This window comes from Diabrotica virgifera, chromosome 8 (genome assembly GCF_917563875.1).
Source record: "Diabrotica virgifera virgifera chromosome 8, PGI_DIABVI_V3a".
Lineage (NCBI taxonomy): Eukaryota > Metazoa > Arthropoda > Insecta > Coleoptera > Chrysomelidae > Diabrotica > Diabrotica virgifera.
In genome coordinates this window covers 79,520,325-79,538,364 of record NC_065450.1, presented here as the reverse complement: position 1 = coordinate 79,538,364, position 18,040 = coordinate 79,520,325, and the positions used below count along the sequence as shown (strand labels likewise).

General features: G+C 30.9%; 1 protein-coding gene and 1 long non-coding RNA gene across 2 annotated transcripts; both read left to right on the top strand.

Moving 5' to 3' along the window:
* Positions 1 to 4,850: 4,850 nt before the first annotated feature.
* On the top strand, positions 4,851 to 6,209 carry LOC126889821 (uncharacterized). The gene has a single exon (XM_050658496.1). The coding sequence runs from the start codon at positions 4,994 to 4,996 to the stop codon at positions 5,720 to 5,722; it is 729 nt and encodes a 242-aa protein (XP_050514453.1). The 5' UTR covers positions 4,851 to 4,993; the 3' UTR covers positions 5,723 to 6,209.
* A 9,763-nt stretch (positions 6,210 to 15,972) lies between these two features.
* Positions 15,973 to 17,753, top strand: LOC126889355 (uncharacterized). Its single transcript, XR_007700004.1, has 2 exons — positions 15,973 to 16,224; positions 17,476 to 17,753. It is a non-coding gene; the product is annotated as an uncharacterized LOC126889355 (long non-coding RNA).
* Positions 17,754 to 18,040: the final 287 nt, after the last annotated feature.

Genomic DNA, 18,040 nt, shown 5'->3' with positions numbered 1-18,040 from the left:
TATACATTTAAATTAATTTAATATTCTTTTAGAACAAAATAGTTTACATGCTTTTGATAACCTAAATAGAAATAATGACATATTAGCGACAGTTGTCAATCTATCAAATAGAAATTTAAATACAACTGAAAATTTAGTATTATCAAAAGGTTTAAACTATGCTGTTACTCATCCATCTATTCCAAAATTAGACATAATTAGCTCAGTGGAAAAAATATCCCAGTGTTTACCAAATCATGAAAAAGAACAATATAGGTTACTATGTAAACTTGAATTGGAAAAATCTAATAAAATTGAACAGAACATCAGCAAAGAGGAAATGAAAGCTTTAAAAACTTTAAAAAATGATGACTCCATAACAATCCTACCAGCAGATAAAGGAAATGCAACTGTAATAATGGATAAAATACAATATCAGGACAAAATTACAGATCTAATTACAAATGGACCTTATACCAAATTAACGAAGGATCCAACGAAGACACTGGAAAACAAAATTTATAAAACTTTATTCAAATTTAAAAATGATCTAACGTACTATCAAAGAAAATTAATGACACCTCATTACAGTAAGACACCACACTTTTATGGAGTACCGAAAATTCATAAAGCGAATATTCCACTTAGACCTATTTGTAGTATACTACATTCGCTCTCGCGAGATTTTTTTTGAGACATTCGGAATAGGAAACGTACAACACAAAAATTCCTACCACACACTATTAACTGCTAAAATCAACTCAAATCAACTTAATCTTTCATTAAAAAAAGAAGAATTATTAGAAATAGTGGGAGTGTCTACTAATCTCATAAAATTTTGTGAAGTTTATTTCTACAAAATATTTTTATTTTGTACAATAAATAATTTTCTAATTTGCTATCAATACATTATAATGGTTTAAATAAATAAATATTGATTGGCGTAAGGTTTATGTTATTTTTATGTATGTTTACTATTAATAATATTGGATATGAGTAGGTGCGTTGGTTTTGTAGTAATTTCCAGTCACTTCTGACAACTGAATTTTTCAAAAAAGAAATTACTAACGTCAGTGTCAAAAAAAATCTCGCGAGAGCGAATGTAGTATACCATCAATTCTCCTTGTAGTGAGCTCTCAAAATTTTTATTAAATATTATAAAACCATTTGCAAATAATAATGACACATTTATAAAAAATACACAACATTTTTTAAACAAATTAACAAATATTGAATTTAATCCAAATAATATTTTAGTAAGTTTTGACATAAACAGTTTATTTACAAATGTACCATTAGATAAAACTTTAAACATAATTAAAACGAAGTTAGAAAATGATAATACATTGACAACTAGGACAAAACTACATGTATCAGCTATAATGGAGTTATTGACAGTATGTACTAATAATACCTATTTTCAACTAAATAATGAATTCTATAAACAAAATTTTGGTCTAGCAATGGGCTCTCCTTTATCTCCATTATTGGCTAATATATTTATGGAGGATTTCGAAACTAATATCATTTCTAAACAAAATTTAAAACCCACAGTATGGTGGAGATATGTAGATGATGTGTTTTCAATATGGCCTCATAGATCAGAATTGTTGGATACATTCCTGAATATTATAAACGATCAAGAAGAGACAATAAAATTTACAATGGAAAAGGAATACAATAACACTTTGCCTTTCCTCGATGTTTTAGTCTCAAAGAAGGATACTGGATATGAGACACAAGTGTATAGAAAACCAACACACACCAACAGATATCTCAATTACAAATCAAATCACAACATCAACATTAAAAAGGGAATCATTAAATCCTTATATGATAGAGCCAAAATTACTTACTAACGAAAATTCATTTTTAGAAGAAAAACAATTGTTAACATCTGTTTTATTAAAAAATGATTATCCTTTATCGTTTATAAATAAGGAATTGACAAGATTAGATCGAATGGAACAGAACAACTTAGAACGGGATCCTACAACATTCACAAGAAATAATACGAGGAAAATAACAATACCATATATAAAAGGACTATCCGAGAAACTTAAAACGATAGGAAATAAATTCAACATTTCAACAACATTCAAAACAACAAACACATTGAGATCTATTCTATCTAAAACTAAACCTAACAATGAACAAGAAAGAACAAAGAATTGCATTTATAGAATACCTTGTGAATGCGAACAATTTTATTTAGGTGAAACATCAAGACCATTAAACGTTAGAATAAGTGAACATCAGTCTTATATTAAAAACAGAGAATTTCATAGATCTCAGATATGTCAACACGCATGGGATAATGAACATAGAGTTCAGTGGAGAGATTCAAGTATAGTCCTGAAAGAATCAGATAGTAAAAAGAGAAAAATCAAAGAAGCGGCTCTAATTATGCTAAATGAAACCAATTGTGTCGCAAATTCCTCGGTAGAATGCAGTAGGATGTGGTTACCCATACTGAAAGAGGAAGTCAATAGAAAGAAAATACCACGATTAGTAAGTCAATAACATATCGAGTTAGTACAAATTTTATATTTTAGTATTACTTATTGTATATCTATGTAATATTAATATTATTTATAATTTAAACATATTAAAGTCAGAATTTGGTATTAGTTTTTTGAAGGTAGATTGAATGTAAGACCAAATACTTACGATGTCGGGATAGTATCACGAGGTTTTTTCCTGGTTTTCCCTCGTGATTTACTATGGAATCTCTAACCCGAGAATTTTACTGTCATCGTTGCATTTGGTTGTCTTTTTAAAGACAGATCACATGCTATGATTTTTTTTGCGACGGATATTCTTGAGTTGGGATTGATTTCATGTAATCGAATGAACTATCTTTTAGTAAAGTCGTCCCAGGAACGCAACTCATAAATATTGGCGATATCATTTTAAAGTCTTCTACTTTAAAATGTATAATATACGTCTGAATTGCCAATATAAATGAGTCAGATTAAATAAATTATTAGAAGAATTTTTTTACTTAGCAACAACATGTTTGTTTTATTTTAAGAGGATCGGTACGTATTTTCGGCTGCAATGCTATTCAAATGGGGATTAATTTTTTTCAAATCCTGAGAAAACTAATAAGTATTTTTAAAAAATTTAAACGCAGAATGAAAGGTTACGTTATTAGCGAGGGCCGAAAGTCCCTGAGAACTTCTATAATGTTTATTTTAATAAGTTACAGGGGTGAAAAAACTAAGAGAAAATTTAGTGTGATTTTTAATTTCAAATATCTCATTAAAAATAAACTTTTTATTTATTCTAAGGGACTTTCGGCCCTCGGTAATAATTTAGTCTTTCATTCTGCGTTTAAATTTTTCAAAAATATTTATTGGTATTTTCAGGATTTGAAAAAAATGAACACAATGCCGTGGTAATATTTTCCAAATCTGTCTTTGTCTTACAACGCACTCAACCGAATATAATATTGTCAGCATATATTGTCAGTCAGACACTGACAATCAGTGACAATTTTAAATATTTGACATTGCATCGGGAATATTTTGAGAAATTGATTAAATATTATTGATATATAGTGTATTTGATAAATAATTGATTTAAGACGTGAACTTAATAAAAAGTTATTTATTGTGTATTATTTGTGGAAGATCCAAGCAGAGAATACATCAGATTGATATATCCTGTGATCCAAGTATTTTGTTGTTAGAGATGTTCAAAATTGTAAGCGTTCCAAAATAACAACATATTATTAAAAAATCACTTTAACACTTTTTCTCTTTTCTCGATTGATTATTAGTTTTTGTTGTACAAATAAATTATTACAATCACTGAAAACATAGTTAGTGAAAAAATTATCACATTTATTAACTGAATTAATAATTTGCAATTATAAAAATAACAGTTATCCAAGAACATTCAAAAGCCATCTCGTTAAATTAATTATGACATTTTCAAGTAGAATGACATTCTAGTAATGTTTACATATCCACACCAGTGTGAATTTTACTACACGTAATTTGCCGTGTAAAGACAGAAAAAGTAGGGATACACGTAAAATATTTGCGAATTATGTACCCATAGCCTTAATAGTATTTTGTATTTTGACAACGAAACCCGATTTGGGCTTCGAAACGTTAATAAATTCATTTTTTAGTAAAATTGTGGCTTATTTCCCATAAAAAATACGTAATTACGAATAGTCAATAAAAAATTTTTTTGTTTATTAATTGTTTAAATAAAAAAAACGATTTTAATGGAAAATATGTACTTAAATTCTCTTGTTTTTTACGATGTAAAAACTTGAAACTTTTACGGATTGTAGCTAATGATATGAATCATACATAATTTCACTTTTTGCGTTAATTGTTTACGTTATGCTTCATAAATAAACAACAAAGTTTCAAATTTTTTGCCCATTCCAACTACTTTTCATGTTAGTAGATACATCATATGTTTTATACATATTTTAATAAACATGACGATATATTTTAATGTTTGAAAAGTGTAAGACTAAAAAGTACGAAATAAAAAAAAAATTTTTAAGAAACGCTTTTCTTTAGTTACGAGTGACTAAAATTAAATATATAAAAAAATCAACGAAAAAGCAAAAAATAAAAATGAAAAAATCTAACACATTCGTTAAATAAAAGCGTGGGGCGAAAACCATTTATTCGATGAAGACGCGCAACGCTTTTTTTTGACGAATGTGTTAGATTTTTTCAATTTTTTTTTATGTTGATTTTTTATAATATTTTTAATTTCAGTCACTCGTTATTAAAGAAAAGCGTTTCTTAAAAAATTTTTTTATTAAATCTATATTATGGATATTAAATTTTAGGCTATTTTGTTCCTGGCACGTAGATAAAGCGTGGCGGTAAAATCTAAATAAAATTGATGGTCAAGAGCAAAAGGTAACTTAAATATTTAATTTTTTTGCCCACTCATCATATCATTCGTCTTTTAGGTTATCGTATACAAACAGCTACGTACCTTATTACAAGAGACCGATGTTACTTCATTTAGGGATATGATACAAAATTTTCAAATTTCTCTTCTATCTTCTGGTAATACCCAAGAATTTGGTCAATATTTTCAAAAATATTATCTGCACAATATGGAATCCTGGGCGTACTGTTATCGCTTGCATGCAGGAATAAATACAAATATGAGCATAGAACGAATGCATCAAACGATTAAATATTTGTATTTAAATGGAAGACAAGTACGAAGGCTGGATAAAACTATCAATATCTTGATTAAATTAATTAAAGACAAATTGTTTGAACGGCTTATTACGTTGAATAAAGGTAAAATATCCAGCAAATTACGAGAGTTACGGAAAAGGCACAAAACAAGTCTTAATTTAGATATGGACACCATTGTCATGTCTGAAATGGGCTGGGAGATACCATCAAGTTCAACCAATGATATCTATTTAGTTCAGAAAAACAAACCCAGTTGTGACTGCCAATTAGTCTGTGATTTGTGCCAATCCTGTCTACATTCATATTCCTGTACATGCTTGGATAACAGTATAAGATGGAATATGTGCAAACACATACATCTTGTGTGTCAATTTATGAAAGGCCATCAAATTCAAGATACTAATGCAGATGAAGAACATATAATAAATACAGATGAGGTAAAAATTAAACAAGCTACAGAGCAAGCTAAATTTGTGGAATTTGTGAGTAAGTCTTGTAATATCAATCAAGAAAAACGTCCAAACAACTGGAAGTTGAAAAACAGAAATTGATAGAAATACAAACCCAAATAATTCAAAATATAACAACTTTTGAACAACTTGAGGCATTTAAAAGTATTACAGCACCCTTGGTGCCTACATTAAGGACATTAGCAGAACATTCTGGAAATGAACTTAATATTGTGGCACTATCTCATGGCACACAAAACATTCCACACAATAAAAAAGTAGTTGCTCAAAAACGTTTATTTTCCACCAAGAAAAAACTACAAAGTCAAAAAAAAAGCTGTTATCAAAACCTGATGCTGAAGAAACAAATTTGATAGCAAATCAATTAATGCTACAAGTAAATAAGGTGCTCTTTAATTAGAATAAAATCTTTATTTGTATACATTATTAATTTGTTTGATTTTCTCACCTATTCTAATTCATTTTTTTTTAATTCATATTGAAAATATTGTAGGCATTAATACTTTAATAACATTTCCTAACGTACCTACTCTGAAAGCAATTTATGATATTATGTCTGTCTTGTAACATTAATTCGTAATTTCATCAGCACCAATAATATTTATTAATACATAATATAATAATTTCAAATTCAAATAAAAATAAAACATAACCTTATAATATTATTGTTTGCATTTTTATTTGACATTTCAATCGAATGACCTTGAGAAAGCCAAGGAGCAAAAATATTTTATAATTTCTAGACGCGAGTCCCATGGTTAAGTCCACTTTACATCAACAATAAATTGGACAAGAAATTGACCAAGTTATTCAAGGCCAAATTTGACGTGTAAAAGCACACTTTGACATCTAAAGTCCACTTTACATCAACAATAAATTGGACAAGAAATTGACCAAGTTATTCAAGGCCAAATTTGACGTGTAAAAGCACACTTTGGCATCTAAGTTTGTTCGTTATAAACTTCACGTGAAGAAATTGACGAAAAAGAAAATTGTTCTATTTTTTCATTTATTTGGCGTGAATTCAGTGTCACCAACCTGTGTCCATTTGGCGGGAAGTGGAAGTAGAGCTGTAGAGCTTTTTGTTTATTATTATTTGTTGAGGTTGAGTCTTTCATGTTCATGACAACCTAAAAATTTTGATTGGAAAATGCATATAAGATAAGGGGGTGGGAAAATGGAAATTAGTGGCTTTTTTGCAGTTCTGTCTGTTAGTTTTGCTCTGGCTGGGTCTCTTTTGTTTAAACAATTATGTAACTATTATAAAAACTTTTTCAATTTTCTGTATTCTTTAGGAAACGAATTATTTATGCATATTATTACCTGTAAATAGTAGTACCTATTTCCTATTTCTTTTGATTTTTAATTGTAAAGAATAGAAAAATTACCATTCATTTTAATTTTTTAGAATCAGCTGAAAGTGGTCTACAAAAAAACCAGGAAGGAAACGTATTATAGCCTTGTTGTGGCTATGAAAGGCAAAAGAAAGATACCTATAAAAAGTGTATTGACTAGTTGGAAGAAACTCCACATTGTCGATGCATAATAAGACATTACTTTATAAACAAATATCAAGACCTAGGAATGGAACCTGGATAATATAGTCATCAAGAAGATAGCAGGAGGTCATGAGCAACAACAACTTCATAAGTATGAGAATATTGAGGAAATCCAGCTCCTCGATATCTACTACTGGACAAACTAGAAGATTGAAGAGGACAAAGCCTTTTGAACTAGTTTGAGTGATAGGTGATAGTGAAAAGCAGAGCGTAGTGCTTGTGTGCCTGTGTATGTTAGAATAGTGCACGATCTTGTTAGATTAGATAAGAGACGCTATAGGGTAAGCTCTTCATTTTAAGGAACAGTAGTAATTTAGGTTAAATTAAAATTGCTCATTGGTCAGTTATGACCAGATTGTAATTCTCTGATGTTTGGCAAAAAGGGCTGAAGTCAGAATTGCACATCAATAATGTTTTGATGATTTCTGGACCATAAAAAAAGTGTTGCAGACTTAAACTGTATGTACCAATAAAAAGAGCCGATTTTTCTGGTCCAGAAATCATCAAAACATTATCGATGTGCAATTCTGACTTAAGCCCTTTTTCCCAAACATCAGAGAATTGCAATGTACAATTCAATACAAATGAATCATCATCGTAGTGATGATTATGGAAAAAAAATATATATATATATATATATATATATATATATATATATATATATATATATATATATATATATATATATAGAAATATATATATTTTGTGCAATAAAAATGTTTATATTTATCAAGGATGTATTATTTGGTATGGCCACATATACTTCTGGTATATCGTCGGTGATGTGACAATACCTCCTATCTGCTTTTTCATGAATTTTGTAGGAGACGAAAAACCATTTTTAGGGTCATCTGTTTTCACATGTAAATTTTGACATGTTTTGTAGTAAATAGATAATTGAATTTACTACAAAACATGTCAAAAAATATCATATGAAAACAGGAGGTGACTGTAAAAAAAGTTTTTAGTCTCTCTTACAAAATGGTTAACAGTTAATAGAGAGACAGATAATCGAGGTTCCACTGTATAGTGAAATTTGGACACCCGACACCCCATACAAATTTTATGGGGGTTTTGTTCGTTTAAACCCCCCCCCCCCAAACTTTTGTGTAAGTTACAATTGAATTATTATTGTGGTACTATTAAACACAATGTTTTTAAAACTTTTTTGCCTCTTAGTACTTTTTTGAAGTCAGTTTTTATCGTGATATTTTGAATATTTGTCAAATCCACCACATATTTGTATATGGTTAAGTACGATTGTAGAGACTAATAATATGAAAATTTATTTATGATTTACATTTTTAGGTATATTTTGAACCATTTTAAAAAGAAGCCATATCTTGATAAAAAGAGCTTTATCGAAAAAATAGAAAGAGGTAAAAAAGTTTTAAAAACACAGTGTTTAACTAATGGTACCGCAGAAATAATTTAATTGGAACGTACCCAAAAGTTTGGGGGGGTTAAAGGGAACAAAACCCCCATAAAATTTTTATGGGGTGCACAAATTTCACTATAATTTTTCTTTAAGATGTTACTGCAATAATATTGCTTCATGTCCATTTTCAATAAAAAATCTTTAATAGTTTTCGATATATTCGAAAAAATCGAATTTTCATTTTGTATCTTCAAAGGGCTGTAACTTTTTTTGTGTGCATATTTGTACTAAGGTAAGTTAGGTTCATTCAAATTATTTTTGGTCCCAGAATATGTGATTTAATTTACGACCAATCTTTTCGGGACACCCTGTATAATAAATGGGATTAGCTGGCTTAAAAATTCATAATCTACGTTCTGTAGAAAATATACAGTTTTTGGTTTCTTTTTAACTAGATCTTAATATCTAACCAAGCATTTTAAGACCTTTTTATTATTTTTTCGATGATATATTCATGTTTTTAGTTTGTTCAAAATATTCTAGATGATTGTACACTATAATAGATAGCCAACTAAATAAACACAAAAATTTTATTTTTGTTACAGCCTGTATATAAGTTTACCTATATATACAGTGCATTACGCACCACCTTAAAAATTGGGCATTTTTGATGTCTCGAATTTCCTAAACCTGTTGTCCCATCTAAGTGATTTTTTTATAATAATATAGCCTGAGGCTATAGGTTACTGCCTTATGCTTGTCATGTACGGGGAGCTATACTGTAATATATATTATATCACGTCGCTCTCTATAGTAATGAGTGAGCCTGCACATACGGAACCATCAGTTCCCTGTCTACAGGCTCACTCATTACTATAGAGAGCGATATGATATAATATACATATATTACAGTATAGCTACCAGTGCATGACAAGCTTAAGGATGTAACCTATAGCCTAGGCTATATTATAAAAAAATCACTCAGATGAGACAACAGGTTTAGAAAATTCGAGACATCAAAAATGCCCTATTTTTAAGGTGGTGCGTTAATTTCTTGGAGAAGTGTATTGTAATTTAATGTAAATAATGTAATATCCAATAATTGTAATTTAATATAAGATGTAATATAAGTTCCTTAAAAATATATTTTTTATTTCCCACCATACATTCTCCACAGGTCTAAATATCGATGCTAGACGTCCACCGGAGGTCCTCTCAGGACGTTAGATGGACGTTCGGCAGCAAGACATTGGACCAAACTGGGACATCCTATGAAGGTCCAATTGACATTCACTGAACGTCCCCTCGGACGTTAGGTGGACGTCCATTGGACGTTTGGCAACGTGGCATTTGGACCAAAATAGGACGTCCTGTTAAGGTCCAATTTACGTCCCCTAGGACGTCCGATTAAGGTCCAATGTACGTCCCTTCGGACCTTAAGTGGACGTCCAACAGACATTCGGTAGCGCGACATTTGGACCAAAATAGGACGTTCCTTGGACGAAAACGGACCTCCCTAAAGTCTGTGAAGGACATCCTTGTGCTATTAGGGATGTAGGTATATAGTATCTTTATTCTATTATATTCTACTCTATTTCAAACCTATTCTATATAAGTATCTACACATTACACCTATTATCATCATCATCATTCTCTTTGCCTTATCCCTATGCAGTGTCGGCTTCCCTAATTGCATTTCTCCACACAATTCTATCTTGAGTCATATCAATGTTAATCCCCTTTACCAACATGTCCTGCCTTATCGTCTTCTTTGGTCTTCCTCTCCTACTCCTTCCAGGAATCTGCACTTCAGCTATTCTTCGTATTGGGTGATTAACGTCTCGATGTTGAACATGACCAAACCATCTTAACCTATGCTCTCTCATTTTGGCATCAATTGGTGCCACACCTAGACTTCCCCTAATATACTCATATCTAATTTTATCCTTCTTTGTCACTCCACTCATCCATCTAAGCATTCTCATTTCCACCACATGCATTCGTTGTTCCGCTTTCTTTTTCACTGCCCAACATTCAGTTCCGCGCATCATAGCCGGTCTTGTGGCTGTTTTATAGAATTTTCCCTTCAGCTTCATTGGAATTTTTCTGTCACAACACACCACTCGCTTCTTTCCACTTCATCCATCCAGCCCTAATTCTACTGCATGCATCTCCATCTATTTCTCCATTACTCTGTAATACCGATCCTAGGTACTTAAAACTATTGCTTTTCACAATCATTTCACCTATTATATTATATTTTACTTTATTCTATACTATATATCTATTCTAATCTATCTATATATTTCATTTAATCTGTTACATTCTACTCTATTCTGTTTTAAATCAAATACTTTATTAGTAAGTATCTACATATATATTACATCTATTCTATTATATTCTACTCTATTCTATTTCAGTTTATTTTATACTATATATCTATTCTAATCTATCTCTCTATTTTATTTATTTTATTAATCTGTTCTATTCTATTCTGTTTCAAATCAAACACTTTACTCAAACAAAGAAACAAACGACATTCAAAAGCTTCTAATAAAAAAATCATTGCATTGGTACTACTGAAAATATTGACATTTTTACAACATTTATTCCAAGTTCCTTCAATTTTTTTGAGGACAAGAAAATTTTGCTTTCAAGAAATTCACGAATTTATTGGCGTCAAGTTAATAACGAACAAACTTGGATGTCAAATTGTGCTTTGAGAACATGTCAAATTTGGCCTTGAATAACTTGGTCAATTTATTGTTCAATTTATTGTTGATGTAAAGTGCACTTAAGTTTGTTCGTTATAAACTTCACGTGAAGAAATTGACGAAAAAGAAAATTGTTCTATTTTTTCATTTATTTGGCGTGAATTCAGTGTCACCAACCTGTGTCCATTTGGCGGGAAGTGGAAGTAGAGCTTTTTGTTTATTATTATTTGTTGAGGTTGAGTCTTTCATGTTCATGACAACCTAAAAATTTTGATTGGAAAATGCATATAAGATAAGGGGGTGGGAAAATGGAAATTAGTGGCTTTTTTGCAGTTCTGTCTGTTAGTTTTGCTCTGGCTGGGTCTCTTTTGTTTAAACAATTATGTAAGTATTATAAAAACGTTTTCAATTTTCTGTATTCTTTAGGAAACGAATTATTTATGCATATTATTACCTGTAAATAGTAGTACCTATTTCCTATTTCTTTTGATTTTTAATTGTAAAGAATAGAAAAATTACCATTCATTTTAATTTTTTAGAATCAGCTGAAAGTGGTCTACAAAAAAACCAGGAAGGAAACGTATTATAGCCTTGTTGTGGCTATGAAAGGCAAAAGAAAGATACCTATAAAAAGTGTATTGACTAGTTGGAAGAAACTCCACATTGTCGATGCATAATAAGATATTACTTTATAAACAAATATCAAGACCTAGGAATGGAACCTGGATAATATAGTCATCAAGAAGATAGCAGGAGGTCATGAGCAACAACAACTTCATAAGTATGAGAATATTGAGGAAATCCAGCTCCTCGATATCTACTACTGGACAAACTAGAAGATTGAAGAGGACAAAGCCTTTTGAACTAGTTTGAGTGATAGGTGATAGTGAAAAGCAGAGCGTAGTGCTTGTGTGCCTGTGTATGTTAGAATAGTGCACGATCTTGTTAGATTAGATAAGAGACGCTATAGGGTAAGCTCTTCATTTTAAGGAACAGTAGTAATTTAGGTTAAATTAAAATTGCTCATTGGTCAGTTATGACCAGATTGTAATTCTCTGATGTTTGGCAAAAAGGGCTGAAGTCAGAATTGCACATCAATAATGTTTTGATGATTTCTGGACCATAAAAAAAGTGTTGCAGACTTAAACTGTATGTACCAATAAAAAGAGCCGATTTTTCTGGTCCAGAAATCATCAAAACATTATCGATGTGCAATTCTGACTTAAGCCCTTTTTCCCAAACATCAGAGAATTGCAATGTACAATTCAATACAAATGAATCATCATCGTAGTGATGATTATGGAAAAAAAAAAATATATATATATATATATATATATATATATATATATATATATATATATATATATAGAAATATATATATTTTGTGCAATAAAAATGTTTATATTTATCAAGGATGTATTATTTGGTATGGCCACATATACTTCTGGTATATCGTCGGTGATGTGACAATACCTCCTATCTGCTTTTTCATGAATTTTGTAGGAGACGAAAAACCATTTTTAGGGTCATCTGTTTTCACATGTAAATTTTGACATGTTTTGTAGTAAATAGATAATTGAATTTACTACAAAACATGTCAAAAAATATCATATGAAAACAGGAGGTGACTGTAAAAAAAGTTTTTAGTCTCTCTTACAAAATGGTTAACAGTTAATAGAGAGACAGATAATCGAGGTTCCACTGTATAGTGAAATTTGGACACCCGACACCCCATACAAATTTTATGGGGGTTTTGTTCGTTTAAACCCCCCCCCCCCCCAAACTTTTGTGTAAGTTACAATTGAATTATTATTGTGGTACTATTAAACACAATGTTTTTAAAACTTTTTTGCCTCTTAGTACTTTTTTGAAGTCAGTTTTTATCGTGATATTTTAAATATTTGTCAAATCCACCACATATTTGTATATGGTTAAGTACGATTGTAGAGACTAATAATATGAAAATTTATTTATGATTTACATTTTTAGGTATATTTTGAACCATTTTAAAAAGAAGCCATATCTTGATAAAAAGAGCTTTATCGAAAAAATAGAAAGAGGTAAAAAAGTTTTAAAAACACAGTGTTTAACTAATGGTACCGCAGAAATAATTTAATTGGAACGTACCCAAAAGTTTGGGGGGGTTAAAGGGAACAAAACCCCCATAAAATTTTTATGGGGTGCACAAATTTCACTATAATTTTTCTTTAAGATGTTACTGCAATAATATTGCTTCATGTCCATTTTCAATAAAAAATCTTTAATAGTTTTCGATATATTCGAAAAAATCGAATTTTCATTTTGTATCTTCAAAGGGCTGTAACTTTTTTTGTGTGCATATTTGTACTAAGGTAAGTTAGGTTCATTCAAATTATTTTTGGTCCCAGAATATGTGATTTAATTTACGACCAATCTTTTCGGGACACCCTGTATAATAAATGGGATTAGCTGGCTTAAAAATTCATAATCTACGTTCTGTAGAAAATATACAGTTTTTGGTTTCTTTTTAAATAGATCTTAATATCTAACCAAGCATTTTAAGACCTTTTTATTATTTTTTCGATGATATATTCATGTTTTTAGTTTGTTCAAAATATTCTAGATGATTGTACACTATAATAGATAGCCAACTAAATAAACACAAAAATTTTATTTTTGTTACAGCCTGTATATAAGTTTACCTATATATACAGTGCATTACGCACCACCTTAAAAATTGGGCATTTTTGATGTCTCGAATTTCCTAAACCTGTTGTCCCATCTAAGTGATTTTTTTATAATAATATAGCCTGAGGCTATAGGTTACTGCCTTATGCTTGTCATGCACGGGGAGCTATACTGTAATATATATTATATCACGTCGCTCTCTATAGTAATGAGTGAGCCTGCACATACGGAACCATTAGTTCCCTGTCTGCAGGCTCACTCATTACTATAGAGAGCGATATGATATAATATACATATATTACAGTATAGCTACCAGTGCATGACAAGCTTAAGGATGTAACCTATAGCCTAGGCTATATTATAAAAAAATCACTCAGATGAGACAACAGGTTTAGAAAATTCGAGACATCAAAAATGCCCTATTTTTAAGGTGGTGCGTTAATTTCTTGGAGAAGTGTATTGTAATTTAATGTAAATAATGTAATATCCAATAATTGTAATTTAATATAAGATGTAATATAAGTTCCTTAAAAATATATTTTTTATTTCCCACCATACATTCTCCACAGGTCTAAATATCGATGCTAGACGTCCACCGGAGGTCCTCTCAGGACGTTAGATGGACGTTCGGCAGCAAGACATTGGACCAAACTGGGACATCCTATGAAGGTCCAATTGACATTCACTGAACGTCCCCTCGGACGTTAGGTGGACGTCCATTGGACGTTTGGCAACGTGGCATTTGGACCAAAATAGGACGTCCTGTTAAGGTCCAATTTACGTCCCCTAGGACGTCCGATTAAGGTCCAATGTACGTCCCTTCGGACCTTAAGTGGACGTCCAACAGACATTCGGTAGCGCGACATTTGGACCAAAATAGGACGTTCCTTGGACGAAAACGGACCTCCCTAAAGTCTGTGAAGGACATCCTTGTGCTATTAGGGATGTAGGTATATAGTATCTTTATTCTATTATATTCTACTCTATTTCAAACCTATTCTATATAAGTATCTACACATTACACCTATTATCATCATCATCATTCTCTTTGCCTTATCCCTATGCAGTGTCGGCTTCCCTAATTGCATTTCTCCACACAATTCTATCTTGAGTCATATCAATGTTAATCCCCTTTACCAACATGTCCTGCCTTATCGTCTTCTTTGGTCTTCCTCTCCTACTCCTTTCAGGAATCTGCACTTCAGCTATTCTTCGTATTGGGTGATTAACGTCTCGATGTTGAACATGACCAAACCATCTTAACCTATGCTCTCTCATTTTGGCATCAATTGGTGCCACACCTAGACTTCCCCTAATATACTCATATCTAATTTTATCCTTCTTTGTCACTCCACTCATCCATCTAAGCATTCTCATTTCCACCACATGCATTCGTTGTTCCGCTTTCTTTTTCACTGCCCAACATTCAGTTCCGCGCATCATAGCCGGTCTTGTGGCTGTTTTATAGAATTTTCCCTTCAGCTTCATTGGAATTTTTCTGTCACAACACACCACTCGCTTCTTTCCACTTCATCCATCCAGCCCTAATTCTACTGCATGCATCTCCATCTATTTCTCCATTACTCTGTAATACCGATCCTAGGTACTTAAAACTATTGTTTTTCACAATCATTTCACATATTATATTATATTTTACTTTATTCTATACTATATATCTATTCTAATCTATCTATATATTTCATTTAGGCCCGGTCTTTTCACCTCCGAATAAATATGCTCTTATCTGGCAGTTAGCTATCTGGAGGATAAATATTTATTCGCCAGATAAAATGTACCGGTCTTTTCACGTCAATTTATGTTCCAGTTAGTTATCCGGTAGATAAGCTTAAAAGTAAGTTTGGATTCCGAACACACCTGACTTTTATGTTTATTTTGTTTATTTTTATAATTTCAGCTTTAACTTAACCTAACATAATTAGATTCAAAGTATTTCAAAGATGATTTTATCGATTTTATTTCCATTTTGGAAGAAGGAATGAAGGAAATGTAAGTAAATCAAAGAATTACAACTTAAAAAAATAGGTATACAAAGTCATAAGGTTTAGAAATACATTTCCATATTTTAATCAGACAACAATATTGTTTTAGAAGGAAAACATTGATTATGCTGAAATAGTTTACTGGAGAGCTTGAACAAGAGGTAAATCCATTTTAAATTAGAGGAAAACTGTTGATTTGTATGTAAAATAGAAGACAAAGACAAGTTTAAATAAAGACAAACTAGCTAATGAAACAGATGCAGTGGTAATTTTGTTTACATAATTATATATGTACATATTATATGATTATTAATATTAGGTTTGTTCTAGCAAACAGTCAAACTAGTCAGAAACCGTCAGCAATTAGTTGCTCAGTGAGACAACATAATACAGTCACCAGTGCTATCCCCTATCAACTCGCGCTGGTCGACTATTCGCTGATGGTTTCAAACCGTTTGAAACTGATGCTAGAACAAACCTAATGACTGTTCAATGATGTAAAAATTTGTTAATGTGGGGAAAACTTTTATTTAAATTCAATACTATATTTCTGTAAATATCATGCAATATGGCAAAACTTGATGTTACGTCTGATTTTAGCCATAATGAGATTATTTGCTTGATATGCTATTTAGTAACATTTCTTCAAGTTGGTATAGTTTGGTATGTGTATGATGAAGGTAAAACCCCCTTTGTCCCACATGTCCCCTTTTAACTTACAGTAGAACTTGAGGTTTTATCAACATAGCGTCATTGTAAATCACTTAACGGAAACTCTATATGACGAAAGAGAGACTCATAATGAAAGATTTATTTTTTCTGTTATCTTTTTATGGTAGGTACATAATATTATAATATGTATGTGTATACATACTTATTATACATAAGAAATACATGTTCGGATTATCAGTGCCACCTTCGGTCCCGAGGAGCACGGATAATCTGGATTCTACTGTATTAGGTAGGCCAGAACTTGATATATTACTTGATTTCTTATGTTGATTACTTTTCGTTTTTGGGTTGACAAAACATGATTTAAACTTTCAAAATGCCCTCCTGAAAAATTAGGCTAGATGGACATATCAATCATTGTCAAAACGCTACAGATTTATAATCCATCCAACTGGTATATTGAATAGTAAACTAGGGATAAACCAACTATGTATATCAAAACACAATATTTTAAAGATTGGATAATTTACATGGTAAATTGAAGAATCCCAATAACAAGAATAAAACCTAATTTTAATATTTGTTATGGGTCATTCCACGAACATACGCCTGTTTTGGATTACTTCGACAACGAATATTTTACGTTGCAAAATAAGAAGAACAAAAGTAAATTGCAAATTACATTGTTATTTATTGGAATAATTATTAGTGCCATTTACTTTCGTACTTCTTAGGTTGCACAGTAAAATATTCGTTGTCGAAATAATCCAAAACAGGCGTATGTTCGTGGAATGGCCCATAGTAGATATCTTTCACTTTTCTAAATAAAAAAAATTGGTTACAGATATGACAAACACCTAGAAGATGGAATCCTGTGTTCTCAAAGAAAAAGCTAGTTCCAGAAATAAGCTACCAATAATAAACTAGAGAATGTATTACAAGAAAGAACAACGCTAATACCCAACATAGCTCAATTGCTTCAGATAGAAAAAGAGGAGGAAAGGGTAGAACACAAGCGTGCCAGAGAAAATTAAAGGGCAGAAGAGACACAAAAATTCATTGATTTATTAAATTTAATAATTAAATTATACAAAGGACAATTAAATAAAGAATAAAAAATTATACATGTATATTAATGATCCTTCTATTTCCCCATAAAGCTTGTTACTGACCAGGAGGTATACTATAATAGATATATTACATCTCATATTGCTCACTATAATAATGAGTGAGCCTGCATAAACGGAACCATAATATACATTAGGTATAGTTCCGTGTATGCAGCCTCACTCATTACTATAGTGAGTGATATGAGATATATTTTAGTATAGTTCCCCGTGCGTGACAAGCTTAACACAAAAATTTTTATAAGGTTATCAAACATCATAACTTCAGTAAATTCAATAATT

What these genes read in the sequence shown, in the direction of transcription:
- LOC126889821 (XM_050658496.1), top strand. Translation starts at nt 4,994, where the DNA reads ATGATACAAAATTTTCAAATTTCTCTTCTATCTTCTGGTAATACCCAA.